The sequence below is a fragment of the Elephas maximus genome, chromosome 22 (genome assembly GCF_024166365.1).
Source record: "Elephas maximus indicus isolate mEleMax1 chromosome 22, mEleMax1 primary haplotype, whole genome shotgun sequence".
NCBI classification, from domain to species: domain Eukaryota; kingdom Metazoa; phylum Chordata; class Mammalia; order Proboscidea; family Elephantidae; genus Elephas; species Elephas maximus.
Window position 1 is genome coordinate 31232312 of NC_064840.1, and position 13692 is coordinate 31246003.

The 13692-nt window shown below is 45.9% G+C and overlaps 1 protein-coding gene and 1 non-coding gene across 2 annotated transcripts in view; both read right to left on the reverse strand.

Annotated features, from left to right (window-relative positions):
• MYO18B (myosin XVIIIB) overlaps nucleotides 1–4302 on the reverse strand; it is a 327968-nt gene extending 323666 nt beyond the window's left edge. The window contains exons 1-2 of the mRNA XM_049865475.1: nucleotides 4258–4302; nucleotides 3910–4032 (exon numbers count right to left, since the gene is read on the reverse strand). Of these exons, the coding sequence (XP_049721432.1) occupies nucleotides 3910–4032; nucleotides 4258–4302 (168 nt within the window). The remainder of the gene's footprint in view (nucleotides 1–3909; nucleotides 4033–4257) is intronic.
• Nucleotides 4303–12749: 8447 nt separating this feature from the next.
• Nucleotides 12750–12820, reverse strand: TRNAR-CCU (transfer RNA arginine (anticodon CCU)). The gene has a single exon. It is a non-coding gene; the product is annotated as a tRNA-Arg (tRNA).
• Between the last annotated feature and the right edge of the window lie 872 nt (nucleotides 12821–13692).

The following is a 13692-nucleotide window of genomic DNA, read 5'->3' on the forward strand; positions in this document are numbered from 1 at the left end:
ATATACAAGTCTCTAGGGAAAGGGCACCGATTTCTAGTTTCATTTCACTCTGTGCCTGGCCTTAAAAAAAAAAAAAAAAACTTTTTTTTTTTTTTTTAAGTCTCACTTTCCTGTCTGTAAAATGGGACTAATAACTCATGCCCAAGTTTACAGGAATAGTAAGTGTGAAAGAGACATCTAATCCCATTGAGCAGCCATCCGTCCCTCAACCCACCAGCTAATCCAGCTGCCCTCCATGAAATTGAAACTCAAACCCCAGCTGGTACCCAACAAACAGCTGAAAATTCACTCCATCTTTAGTTAGTGGAGATCAATTTCCTTGGGACTCTGAACCTTGAAATTCCTGCTACCCTGAACATGAGAACTGGCCATATATTTGGTAAATGCACTCTGCTGATTCTTAAGGATCCTTCTTTCATTACTCATAACTATATTTCTTAAGGGTGACAATTTTTTGCTTTTTGAGCTAAGCTGGTTTTACTTGTTTAAAGACGACATCAGGGGATAGTTTTGGTTCAAGAGTATTCCAGGGTAATCATCTCGGGGGTTCCTCCAACCTCAATGAGTCTAGTAAGTCTGGATTCTTGGGGAATTTGAAGTTCTGTTCCACATTTTCCCTATTCCGTCAGGACCCATCTGCTGTGGCCCTTATTGAAACATTCAGTAATGGTAGCCAGGCACCACCCAATTCTTCTGGTCTCATGTTAGAGGAAGTAGTGCTTCATGGAGGCTGAAATTATATTTCTTAGGAATAATTAAGCATCAGAGAAAAGCATAGGGAGATTTGGAGCTGAAAAGGTAAATTCCAGAACTGGGTGAGTCAGACCCTTGGGGAGAGGTGACTCAGATCAAGCTGATGGTGTCATTGGATCCTTCAGACTGAATGGTGTGTGTGCTTGTATGACAGAGAGAGAGAGAAGGGGTTGACATTTGCCTTAATGGCTGTGAGATGCCTTCGTCAACTCTATATTCTGAGGACCTTTCTTGTGTAATAAAGTTCATTTTTGTGTCTCCACCCAAACTACAGCTGAGGTTTCTTTGGGCTTGGAGGACGTGATAGAGATTTTGGGGGTAGGGTGATGCAGAAAATGGGGTTGATATTCCTAAAACTGGGAGCTCCAGAATGCCCCTGGGTGCCAGCCTTGAAAACAGGCAGCTCTTCTACTAAGCCCAATGTTTTCATTGTGGAGCTGTTGCGTCCCCTCTCTGTGCCTTAGCTCTGTGACCAAGCGTGAACAGCCGAGGTGGACTTGGCAGTACTTTGGGGGCCCTCCACTTATCTCAAGCCCACCTCCTCCATTTTTCAAATAGTCTCATTTCCATGTCAATTAAAAATTACTACTACCCTTCTGTCAGTTTGTGGTACTATGGTGGCTCGGATGTTACTGTGATGCTGGAAGCTATGCCACTGGTATTTCAAATACCAGCAGGGTCACTGATGGTGCACAGGTTTCAGTGGAGCTTCTAGACTAAGACAGACTAGGAAGAAAGACTTGTCCATCTACTTCTGAAAATTAACCTACTAAAGCCTTGTGGGTCACAACAGAATATTGACCGATATAGCGCTGGAAGGATGGAAGACATTCAAAATACACAGTGGCTGCAACAGTGGACTCGAGCATACCAATGATCGTGAAGATGGCGCACGACCTGACAATGTTTCATTCTGTTGTACACAGATTGCCATGAGTCAGAGCTGACTGGACAGCAACTAACAGCAATATTTGAAAAATTAAGGGTACGCCATATACCACAGCAATTAACCACCTGCTTAACACTGCCCATTCCACGGTTGTTTCTATCCACCAAGGACTAGGTAAGCTGGGGCCTAGATGAAGGACCGTCCCATTGTGGCGTTGTGGAGGCATGGCCAGCATCCTGTTCTCCTGACACTACAAGGAGGTTCTCTTCAGCTTGGAGGCTCTCTGTCCTCATCTCAAAATGCCACCAGAAGTGCCTGATCTCTCCCATGGGTGAACACCGGCCTTATAAAATCTTTGCAATAATCAGACCCTAATAAACTGCTAAAGAGCCCTGTGGTACAGTGGTTAAGTGCTCAGCTGATAACTGAAAAGGTCGGTGGTTTGAACCATCAGCCGCTCTGTGAAAGAAAGATCTAGCAGTCTGCTTCCATAAAGGTTACAGCCTTAGAAACCCTATGGGGCAGTTCTACTCTGTCCTATAGGGTTGATATGAGTCGGAATCGACTTGATGGCAGTGGATTTTTTCGTTTTTTTTTTAAACAAGACGGGCGCTAAGCAGTGGGCCTCAGTGTTTTGTTAGCTCAAACCAGAGGAAAAGCGTTTAGACAGAAACCATGGGTCAGTGGGCCTCCACCTTTGGTGTTAAATCTGCAGATCTCTGGGCCCCTTCCCTTGACTGTTCAGTAGGGCTGGATAAGGCCTGGGAAGAATGTGCATTTCAAAAGCTCGTGCTCCCCACTCCCATCCCCTCCCCAAGGTGAGGCTGACATAGGCTGCTGTGGGTCCACACTTGGAGAAACCTGTCCTGGGTCTTGAATCCTGAAAGAGACCTCAGAAATGGTCTCTCCCAACCCCTATGGGTTTTGGAAGTGGAAACCAAAGCTCAAATGGGGAAGGGACATGTCTGAGGTCACAGAGTCAGCAGAGTCCAAACCAGGCTACTCAAGGTGACCAGGCCTGCATGCGGGTGGTCCAAATATCTATTCATTTGGTGATGTGCAGGCGCTCAAAACTCAGAAAACCAGGAGACGCCTTCTCTTCTTCTCCTCCTTCACTGCCTCCTCCTCCTCTCTCAGCTACTATTATCTAGAACCCATCCATAGCCTAAGATCACCAAGGCCGGTCTCTCCTCTGCTCCCCGCAGCCCAGCCTGACAGTACTACCCAGGTTGGGGGGAATGGACCTTGGGTCAGAGGCAACGACAATACCCCCAGGGAACCCCCATCTTATTCAACACTAGGAGCCCGAGGGGAACACACAGGCCTCCATGAATTGGTGCTCGGTCTCAGCAGAGCAGGCCCCTTTTTGGAAGACCTCCAAGTGTAAGTCATAGCAAGTTTTCCAGGCCATGCAAGACCATACCCCAGCCCCCTGTGCAAGTGGGGTAAGGCCAGCCTGGGCAGCTTCGGGCCGTCTGGGACTTTTCCCTCTTGGCCACCTCTATAGGAAAGTGGCACAGAGGCAGTGGCCCTGAGACCTGCAACAGGTGAGGTCTTAGTGACTCCTGGGAGGAAGGTCCCATGTTAAAGCATAGTGCCCATCCCCCACCACCGTTCCTGCCACTGAGACCTGCAGACCTTCTTCATTCAAAGAAATGCCTGGTAAGGGGTGTGCCAGAGAAAACACCCACCTCTTGAACAGAGGCTCCAGGGAGCTCCGCATGAAATCGAAACCCTGGGCCATGAATCACCACTGCCCTTCCCCCACCACATACACACACTTGCTGTATTTGGAAAACAAAAGCCATTAAAATAAAAAAAGCCTTGGCTGATCCTCAAAAGGGTTGGAAACAAGGAAGGGGAAGAATTTGGCTCCGGAACCATAAACTAAAAACCAGTTAGAGCAGAAATCACTGGTCATTGAGGAAAAATCCAAACCGTGAAGTTGGCCAACTAAGATTTCACCGTGGTGATTTCCTGACTAAACCTCTTTTCTAAAATGACTCCAGCACAGCTGGGCCTTAACGAGGGTGATCCTGGAAAGTGTCCCCTTGCCCCGGCGTTTTGTTCTAAAACCTTTCCACCGAATAATACTCTTTGATTTCTAAGTGAGAAACGTGTGGGAGAAAAAGGGCCCTCAATACTAGAAAGGCCTAAAATAGACCAAGAGTTCTGTCACCATTAGCCCCTAAAAGCACATTCCAGAAAATTAAAACTGGCCTGTCAGCTCGCAAGGTACCCGTTGTTTAACCCCAGCTCGACAGTACCTTCTCCACAAGAGGCCACGGGTCACAGGAGCTGCTACTGCCCAGGAGGTCTCCCCAGTGAGCCGCCACACAGACCCCACCAAGCTGAGAAAGTAGGGCCAAAGGAGGACTGTCAGAAGTACCCTCCACACACGCTCACACACATCCCCTTCCCCAAGTGCTCCTCCCCAAGCTCTGCGCCAATGTGATAGCGGCAGCTGAGTCGACAAGTCATTTCTATAATTAGCTGGTGAGCCCCAGGTCTGGCCAGGAGATGACAGCCCGGGGTGGCCGTTGACCAGGCAGCTGAGAGCATGGACATATTTGGTGGCATGGAGCAGGGGAGGGGACAGCTCTCGACGCAAGCACATTCTCGCCCGTCAGCCCTGTCCTGGGCAGGCCGAACACCCACATTCCCCGCCTCTATCCCGTGGAGATAACTGGAGGCCCAGGAATTGGGTGGGCAGGGAAAAGAGCTGGCCAGACCCTTGCAGAGATCCTGGCCCTATGGGAAGGAAATACCTTGGATTAATGCTGTCGTTGTGTGCCGTCCAGTCATTTCTGACTCATGGTGACCCTATAGGACAGAGTAGAACGGCCCCATAGGATTTCCTAGGCTGGAATCTTTATGGGAGCAGATCACTGGGTCTTTTCTTTCAAGAAACCGCTAGGTGGGTTCACGTTAGCAGCTGAGTGCTTAACCATTGCACCACCAGGGCTCCTTGGACTAATGCTGGTGTCTGTTATGAAATACTCAAGGCATATAAACATGACTAATGCCTAGACACCATCCTGAGTGCTTAATTAACACATTTAATATTGACAAGGAGCCCTGGTGGCTCAGTGGTGAAGAGCTATAGCTGCTAACCTAAAGGTCGGCAGTTTGAACCCACCAGCTGCTCCTTGAAAACCCTATGGGACAGTTCTACCCTGTCCTATAGGGTCGCTATGAATCGAAATCAACTTGACGGCAACGAGTTTGGTTTGGGTATTTTAATATTGACAAAAACCCAGTGAGGTAGAATTTTCCCCACCGACATCTAACAGATAGGGAAACTGAAGCAAGGGGCGTTAAGGAACTTGCCCAAGGCAGTATAGTCAGGATTGGAACCCGGGCAGTACTGGCTCCAGGAAACACAATCTTAAATACTGCACTGAGGCAGATCCTGTCAAAAATGCTTCATCCACCGGAAGGAGAAAAGCAGAAACTTGACAATTAAGTAGGAAATAACCCAAGTATCCATCAGCACATGATGGGTAAACAAAATGTGGTGTATATGTACAATGGTACAATGGGATGTTATTCAGAAATAAAAAAGAATGATGTTCTAATGCATGCTATGACATGAATGAACCTTAAATGAACCTCAAAAACATTGCCGTTATCTGCCATCGAGTTGGCCCTGACTCATGTCAACACTGTGAACAACAAAATAAAATGCTTCCTGGTCCTGTACCATTCCCATGATCCGTTCTGGATCAGACCTTTGTGATCCAGAGGGTTTTCACTGGCTGATTTTCAGAAGCTTATTTCCAGGCCTTTCTTCCTAGTCCATCTTAGTCTGGAAGCCCCGTTGAAACCCCTTTCAGCATCATAGCAACATGCAAGCCTCCACTAACAGATGGGTGTAGCTTCGCATGAGATACGTTGACTGGAAATCAAATCCAGGCTTCCCTCATGGAAGATGAGAATTCTACCACTGAACTCCAATGCCTTACTTGAAAACATGATGCTGAGTGAAAATAAGCCGGACACAAAAGGACAAACATTTTATGATTCCATTTATATGAAGGAAACCCTGGTGGTGTAGTGGTTAAGAATTATGGCTGCTGACCGATAGGTCAGCAGTTCGAATCCACCAGGCGCTCCTTGGAAACTCTATAGGACAGTTCTATTCTGTCCTATAAGGTCGCTATGAAGTTGGAATTGACTCGACAGCAGTGGGTTTATTTATGTGAAAGATCTAGAGTAGGCAATTTCATAGAGACAGAAAGAAGATTAGAGGTTGCCAGGGACAAGGAGTGCAGTAAAGGGGAGTTATGGCTTAATAGATACGGACTTTCTGTTTGGGGTGATGAAAAACTTTTGAAATAGAGGCGATAGTCGTCCAACATGGCGAGGGTAATTAATGCCACTGAATTATATACGCTTAGGAATGGTTCAGGTGGCAAATATTATGTTATATATGTTTTATTGTGCTTTAAAAAAGGATTAAGTAAATTGTGCAGGTCCACACCGTTAGTGAAAGTGGAGTCAGGACTCAAATCCCAAATCCACAATCACTCAAACAACAACACAGCTGCCGCTTGTAAGAATCCTGTCAACAATGACTACATGTTGTTATTCTTCTTCCCCCAGGGCTAACAGGAAGGTGATTTACTGAAGTACTTATTTCCTTCTGGGTCTTGAGAATTAGCATTCAATTGGAAGCTCATGGAAAAATTAATTGGAGCCTGCTTTGGAAATGGTTGTCTATGCAATAAACATGAGAGTGAGGCGTGTTCCCTGGGGGCTCCAGCGGAAGGTGGCATTGGACATTTTTCTCTGCCCCTCAGGAAGAGGTTGAAAACAAGTCCCCCCGTGAGTGGTGTTCTCCATATTCTGCTAAAATGTTTGAAGTTGAAACATGAATCCACCTAGTACCAGGTCCTGAAAAGGAGCTCCTGGTGCTTTATTGGTCTTCACTCTCTGCATGGCTGTGGGTCCTAAAGGGTGGGCTGGACACTTAGGCAAGGGCAGATTAAGCAGTAAGCTAGGTAGGTACGGGTTTAGTTGTGTTTACTTACTAATTTGTAGTGCACAATTTCTCGTGTGTCTCACCACATCTGTGCACAAGTGAACCCACGTGTACTTTGCTTATTGGGTAATCCATCCCTGCTTAGGAATGATTCTCTGGGCCCAGGGTTGGGCACTCTCTGAGTCGGAACCTGCAGAAATGATTTTTTGTTGTTGAAAATATACAGAAACCTATGCCAATTCAACAATAGCTACATGTATAGCACAGCAACATTGATTACATTCTTCCAGTTTGTGCAGCCATTCTCACCCTCCTTTTCCAAGTTGTTCCGGCCCTACTGACAAAACTCACTTTCCTTTAAGCTGCCTGTCTAGCCTTTCTAGCTGCTGTCAATAATCTGATCCCATACCATGGTATCAGGGAACATCCAGCTCAACTGGCAAAGCGTATTTTATGAAGAAAATGTTCTACATTCTACTTTGGTGAGTAGCATCTGGTGTCTTAAAAGCTTGTGAGCGGTCACCTGAGATACTCCACTGGTCTCACCCCTTAGGGAGCAAGGGAGAATGAAGAAAACCAAAGACGCAAGGGAAAGATTAGTCCAAAGGACTAATGGACCACAACTACCACAGCTTTCACCAGACTCAGCCCACCACGACTAGATGGTGCCCGGCTACCACCACTGACTGCTCTGACAGAGATCACAATAGAGGGTCCTGGACGAAGCTGGAGAAAAATGTAGAAAAAAATTCTAACTCATAAAAAAAGACCAGACTTCACTGGCCTGACAGAGACTGGAGAAACCCCGAGAATATGGCCCCCCAGACACTCTTCTAGCTCAGTAATGAAGTCACTCCTGAGGTTCATCCTTCAGCCAAAGATTACACAGGCCCGTAAAACAAAATGAGACTAAAGGGGCACACCAGCCCAGGGGCAAGGACGAGAAGGTAGGAGGGGACAGGAAAGCTGGTAACAGGGAACCCAAGGTCGAGAAGGGAAAGTGTTGACATGTGTGGGGTTGATAGCTAATGTCACAAAACATTATGTGTACTAATTATTTAATGAGAAGCTAGTTAGTTCTGTAAACCTTCATCTAAAGTACAATGAAAAAAATTTTTTGATTCCGTACAGTAAGTTCTTTAAAAGAGCACAATGCTTGAAGCAGGCATTCTCTAGTAGTTAAGCTTTGGTTTGGTTTAAAGAACACTTCGGGGGGTATTTTTGTTTTTTTCAGGGTTAATGATTATCTCAGGGCAGTAGTTTTGGGGGTTCGTCTAGCCTCAATGGCTCCAGAAACTCTGGACTCTGTTAGAATTGAAATTCTGTTCCACATTTCCCCTTTTTGATTAGGATTCTGCTTTAGAATCTTTGATCAAAACGTTCAGTAATGGTAGCCAGGTACCATCGAGTTCTTCTGGTTTCACAGCAAAGGAGGCAGTTGTTCATGGAGGCAATCCACTATACCTTCCATACCCTGCAGGGATGATTTTGTTGACTCTAAGTATCCACCCCAAGGGAGCCCAATGTGTCTTTGCTTCATTCTGTGGCACCTGGGATGGGTTGGTTTTCACCACTCAGGACAACCTAGGATGGTTTTGAGCATGCTGTGGTTTAAGGTACCTCTTTTCAACACGCTTTTGTTACCCAGCTGAGCATTTTTCTCCTTATCCCCAGTGCTAGTCACTGCACCACGAGGGCTCCTTTGAGATGCCATAATTCCTGTGGTAGATGGCAGCAGAGCAATTAAAGGGCTCAGAGAAGCGGGCATGCTTGAGGGGAAAGCTCACCAGACTTTGCTTCCCTGCAGTGGGGAAGGAGCCAGGAGGACACATCAAGGCCATTTGGTTGTTCAGTCGTTGAATGTCCCCAGGTGGCCCAGTTTTGTGCTTGACTATTAGCCTAAATGTTGGTGGTTCAAACCCGCCCAGTGGCACCAAGGAAGAAAGGCCTGGCAATCTCCTTCTGTAAAGGTCACAGCTAAGAAAACTCTATGGAGCAGTTCTATTCTGACACACATGGGGTCACCATGAGTTGGAATCAACTTGACAGCAACAGGTTTTTTTTTTCCTAACCACATGGTATCCCTTGTGCTTTACAGGCCTCTGAGGAGCTAGGGCCCTGGCAATGGCATGAGAGGAAGACAAGCCCTCAACCTTTTTTTTTAGGCTTTATCACTGTATAAAAATGTACAGTGGTTTTATTGACATGTACATTCCAATGTTTACAGTTGCAAGATAATGAGGCACACTCAGTATTGCGCGCCATTAAAATTTCAGGCTCAAACTTAACCTAGAAGTTTAAATGAAATTGCATTTGTAATTTAGTAATTCTTATACAGGACAAACATTGATATCTTTATACACAGTGTGATACTTAGTACATTTATATGCCGCCTTACACAATTTTTTTTTTTTTAATAACAGTCTAGGAAATAAACCAGAATATTCATTTTTTTTTTTTTTTATCCCCACCAGTGATGCAATTGTACAGGGTTACAAAAAGGCACTATACAACAAACAATGATTATTTGTCTTTTGCTTTTAAGCATCACTCTTAGTCCGTGGGCATGGCGATTCTTTTATATCAATTATCTATGAATGTCCAATGTTTCACAGCCAATGACGGTAATGGCCACATGCAAACACCTCACAAATTTGATGTCTTGGTTCAGAAAGAAGATAAATCAAAATAATGGGGAAACTTTCCACAGCAAGAATTATATACATGGTATTTGGCATCTTCTTGCATTGTAAATGGTTCGTTTTCATGGATGTAAAAATGGTCCCGTCCTTATCCTGAGCAGAGTTTAAACTTCACCACACCCTCTTGGGGGATGAAGGCAACTTCTCTCTGTAGACAAAGGGATCTGAGTGTTCTAAAGTGTGAGCATTTCTGCACACTCCGCAACCCAGAGCAAAACCTTCCCCAGCAGGTGGGTGAACAACATGGAGCGGGCATTCAGTTCCTTCAAGCTGTTTGCCTTTGGGACCTGCAGGAAGGTCCTCAACCTTTGTGGAGTCCCTGCCTCAGTGCTGAGAATCTTCCATCATCGACACCAGTGGTTCTAACCAGGATGCTCTTGCTCTCCAAGGGACATTTGGCTATGTCTGAAGGCATTTTTGGTCGTCACAACTACTGCTGGGGTGCTACTGATATCTAGTGAGGAGAGGCCAGGTGTGATGGTTAAGATTGTGTGTCAAGTTGGCTGGCCCATGATTCCCAGTGCTTATATGTGATCACTCCAATGATGGAATCTGCTGTGAGTAGCCAATCAGCTGAAGGGGAGTTTCCTTGGGGGGTGTGGCCTGCATCAGAATATAAGCAAACATTCTGGCTTTTTGTTTGCTCTGGATCCTGAGGCTGCCTCCTGTTCGTATCTGACTCTTGGGACTTGAGCTATCAGCTTATCTGTCCATCTTGGGATTTGTAGATCTTCACAGCTTGTGAGTGGGAGTCCTGTCCTCCGAACTGCCGATCTTGGGTTCACCAACCCATGGAGCTATGTGAATCAGGAGAAGCTTTGCAGTCTTGCCTTCTAATCTTGGAATGTGTCGATCTTCACAGCCTGTGAGCAAGAGCCCTGCTCTCCAACCTGCCGACCCTGGGTTCACCAGCCCCTGAGGCTATGTGAATCAAGAAAAGTCTCTATCCTGATCCATGAACTTGGGACATTCCAGCCTGTACAACTGAGCAAGCCGTTTCCTTGATATAAATCTTTCTCTCCCTATATTCATACACTTTACGGGTTTTGCTTCTCTAGAGAACCCAGCCTAAGACACCAGGGATGCTGCTAAACATCCTACAATGCACAGGATAGCCCTTCACTGCAAAGGATGACCCAGCCCCAAATGTCAACAGTGCCAAGGTGGAGAAACCCTGCTCTATGTGGTTCCCATAGTAGCCCCCTGAGAAAGGGGGGCCTTGGGAAGCCCCACTGTGTCATATTCCACCAGTACCATCAATGAAGCCCACACTATTCTCATTGGGAGTCCCTGGGTGAAGCAAACAGTCAATATGCTTAGTGGCTAACTGAAAGGTTGGTCGTTTGAGTCCAGCCAGAGGCACCTTGGAAGAAAGGCCTGGTGATCTATTTCTGAAAAATCCACCACTGAAAACCCTAAGGAGCACAGTTCTACTCTGTAACACATGGGGTCACCATGAGTCAGAGTTGACTTGATGGCAATTGGAAAGAAAGAAGTGTTCTTGGAGGGCAGGATTTGGGGAGAAGGATGAGTGCATTAGTCTAGGGGTACCAGCAGAAAACAGAGGATCCTCTCATACTGGTTAATTTGAGGAGAGTTTAGTAAAGAGGCTACCTACAATTATGGGTGGCATTTAAGGACACCAACAAGAAAAGTGGAGTACCTGAGGAGCTAGCAGCAGCAGGGAGCCCTTGGTACCTCTCTGCCTGAAGGGAGAAGGGGAAGGAGTAATGTGGCAAGGACTGACACAGAGAGGGCTGCCTGCCAGGCTAGAGGGCAGCAGTGATTCAGTGGTAGAAGTCTCACTTTCCATGCAGGAGACCTGGATTTGATTCCCGGCCAATGCACCTCATGTATAGCCACCACCTGTCGTCAGCGGAGGCTTGTGTGTTGCCATGATGCTGAACAGGTTTCAGCGGAGCTTCCAGACTAAGACAGAGGAGGAAGAAAGGCCTGGAGATCTACTTCCAAAAATCAGCCAATCAGAACCCTATGGATCACAACAGTCCAATCCTCAAATGATGATGTGAATAGTGCAGGACTGGGCAGTATTTCTCTCTATTGTGCATGGGGTCCCCAAGAGTTGGGGCTGACTTAATGGGGCCCACTCAATGGCCACTAACCACAAAGCCCGACAGGCTAACAGCTGTGGGAGCAGCCGATGCAAGGTCAACTGAGGGGGGGGACCTGGTGGATAACACCCCAACATTACCTCTCCTCATGCCTGCCCTCATCTTGTCTGAGCCTAGCCATCAGGGAGCCTGATCCAGTCCACTGAGTAAGCTTCTGGAGATAAAGAATACACCAATATATTACATTAGTGATGCATATATGTTGTAGACAAGCTAAAAGGAAATAAATCATTCATGATCACTTGAATCACTCCCGACTTCACTTACCCCCAGCAACCACTGTTACAAATTACAGTAAAACCTGCAAAAGCTGGAACTTGCATAAGGCGGAAACCTGTCAGAGAAGGAAAACTCAAATATTTCCCATAAAATGAGTGATAGAAAAGCGGTAAGGCTGCACCCTGTCAAAGGCAAAGCTTGCAAGACCCGGAAAAGCAACATATTCCCATCAAGTTCCAGCTCTCACAGGTTTCACTGTGATTTTTTTTCAAGGCATACACACATTTTCCAAAATGAATATATGTGGCCTGTGCCCTCTTTCACTTAATAACATTTTGTGAACATCTTTCCACACCAATGTTCTTCTAGATCCAAGGTTATTTAAAGGACCTTAAAATAACCTAGTAAAACATCTTCAAAATAACATATTTGACTTCTTGTGCAGTTAAAAAAAAAAGTTGTCAAATACATCACACATACACACATGAATGCATACAGACTTTCACTCACACAAAGTTATGTATAAAAACCAAAAAAACCAAACCCAGTGCCGTCGAGTCAATTCCGACTCATAGCGACCCTATGGGACAGAGTAGAACTGCCCCATAGAGTTTCCAAGGAGCGCCTGGCAGATACGAACTGCTGTCCCTTTGGTTAGCAGCTATAGCACTTAACCACTCTGCCACCAGCGTTCCCTAAAGTTTTGTATAGGTTATAAAGAATACGGAGGAGTGCAAATGCCTCCAAAACCCTTCTCTCACCCCCAGAAGTAACCAGTATTTTAATTTTGCTGATCATTCATGTTTCTTTCAGGTTTACCATCTATATTGTTCTTGTTGTTAAAAAAAAAAATTAGCTGCTGTCAAATCAGCCCACAACTCATGCCAACTCTATGCATAACGTATCGGACCATTGTAATCCATAAGGTTTGCATTGGCTGATTTTTTGGAATTAGATTGCCCTGTCTTTCTCCCTAGTCTGTCTCAGTCTGGAAGCTCCACTGAAACCTGTTCAGCATCAGAGCAACATGTAAGCCTCCACCGACAGACAGGTGGTGGCTGTGTTTGAGGTGCACTGGCTGAGAATCGAACTCGGGTCTCTTGCATAGGAAGCGAGAGTTCTACTACTGAACTACCAATGCCTTCGTGGCCTTAAAAAAAACACCAGCCAACCAAGCCCCATGCTTTCAATTCTGACTCATGGTGACCCCATGTGTTACAGAGTAGACCTGTCCTCCACAGGGTTTTCTGAACTATAATCTTTACAGAAGCAGGTTGCCAGGCCTTTCTTCTACATCATACTGGGTGAGTTCAGACCATCAGCCTTTAGGTTAGTGGTTCAGCACAAAGCACCCTGGTGGTGTAGTGGTTAAGAGGTATGGTTGCTAACCAAAAGGCCAGCAGTTTGAATCCACCAGGCTCTCCTTGGAAACCCTGTAAGGCAGTTCTACTCTGTCCTATAGGGTCGTTATAAGTCAGAATCGACTCGACGGCAGTGGGTTTTTTCGGAGGGGTTAGGGGCCTCCATCCACTATAAAACCAGAATTCAAGCTCGTTGCCATTAAGTTAATTCCAATTCATAGCGACCCTATTTTTTTTTTTTTTTTCTATAGGACAGAGTAGAACTGCCCCGAAGGGTTTCCAAGGCTATAATCTATGGAATCGGACTGCCACATCTTTCTTCTGTGGAGCAGCCGGTGGGGTTGAACTGCTGCCATTTCAATTAGCAGCCACGTGCTTAACCACTGCACCACGCAGACTCCTTCCATAATCTATAAAACCCAGTGTGTCAAGTCGATTCTGACTCATAGCAACCCTATAGGACAGAGTAGAACTGCCCCATAGAGTTTCCAAGGAGCACCTGGTGGATTCGAACTGCCAACACTTTGGTTAGTAGCTGTAGCACTTAACCACCACACCACCAGGGTTTCCTCCATAATCTATAGGTATCCCTAAACGATATATTGCTTAGTTTGCCTATATTTAACCTTTGTGTAAATGAAATCATAATATA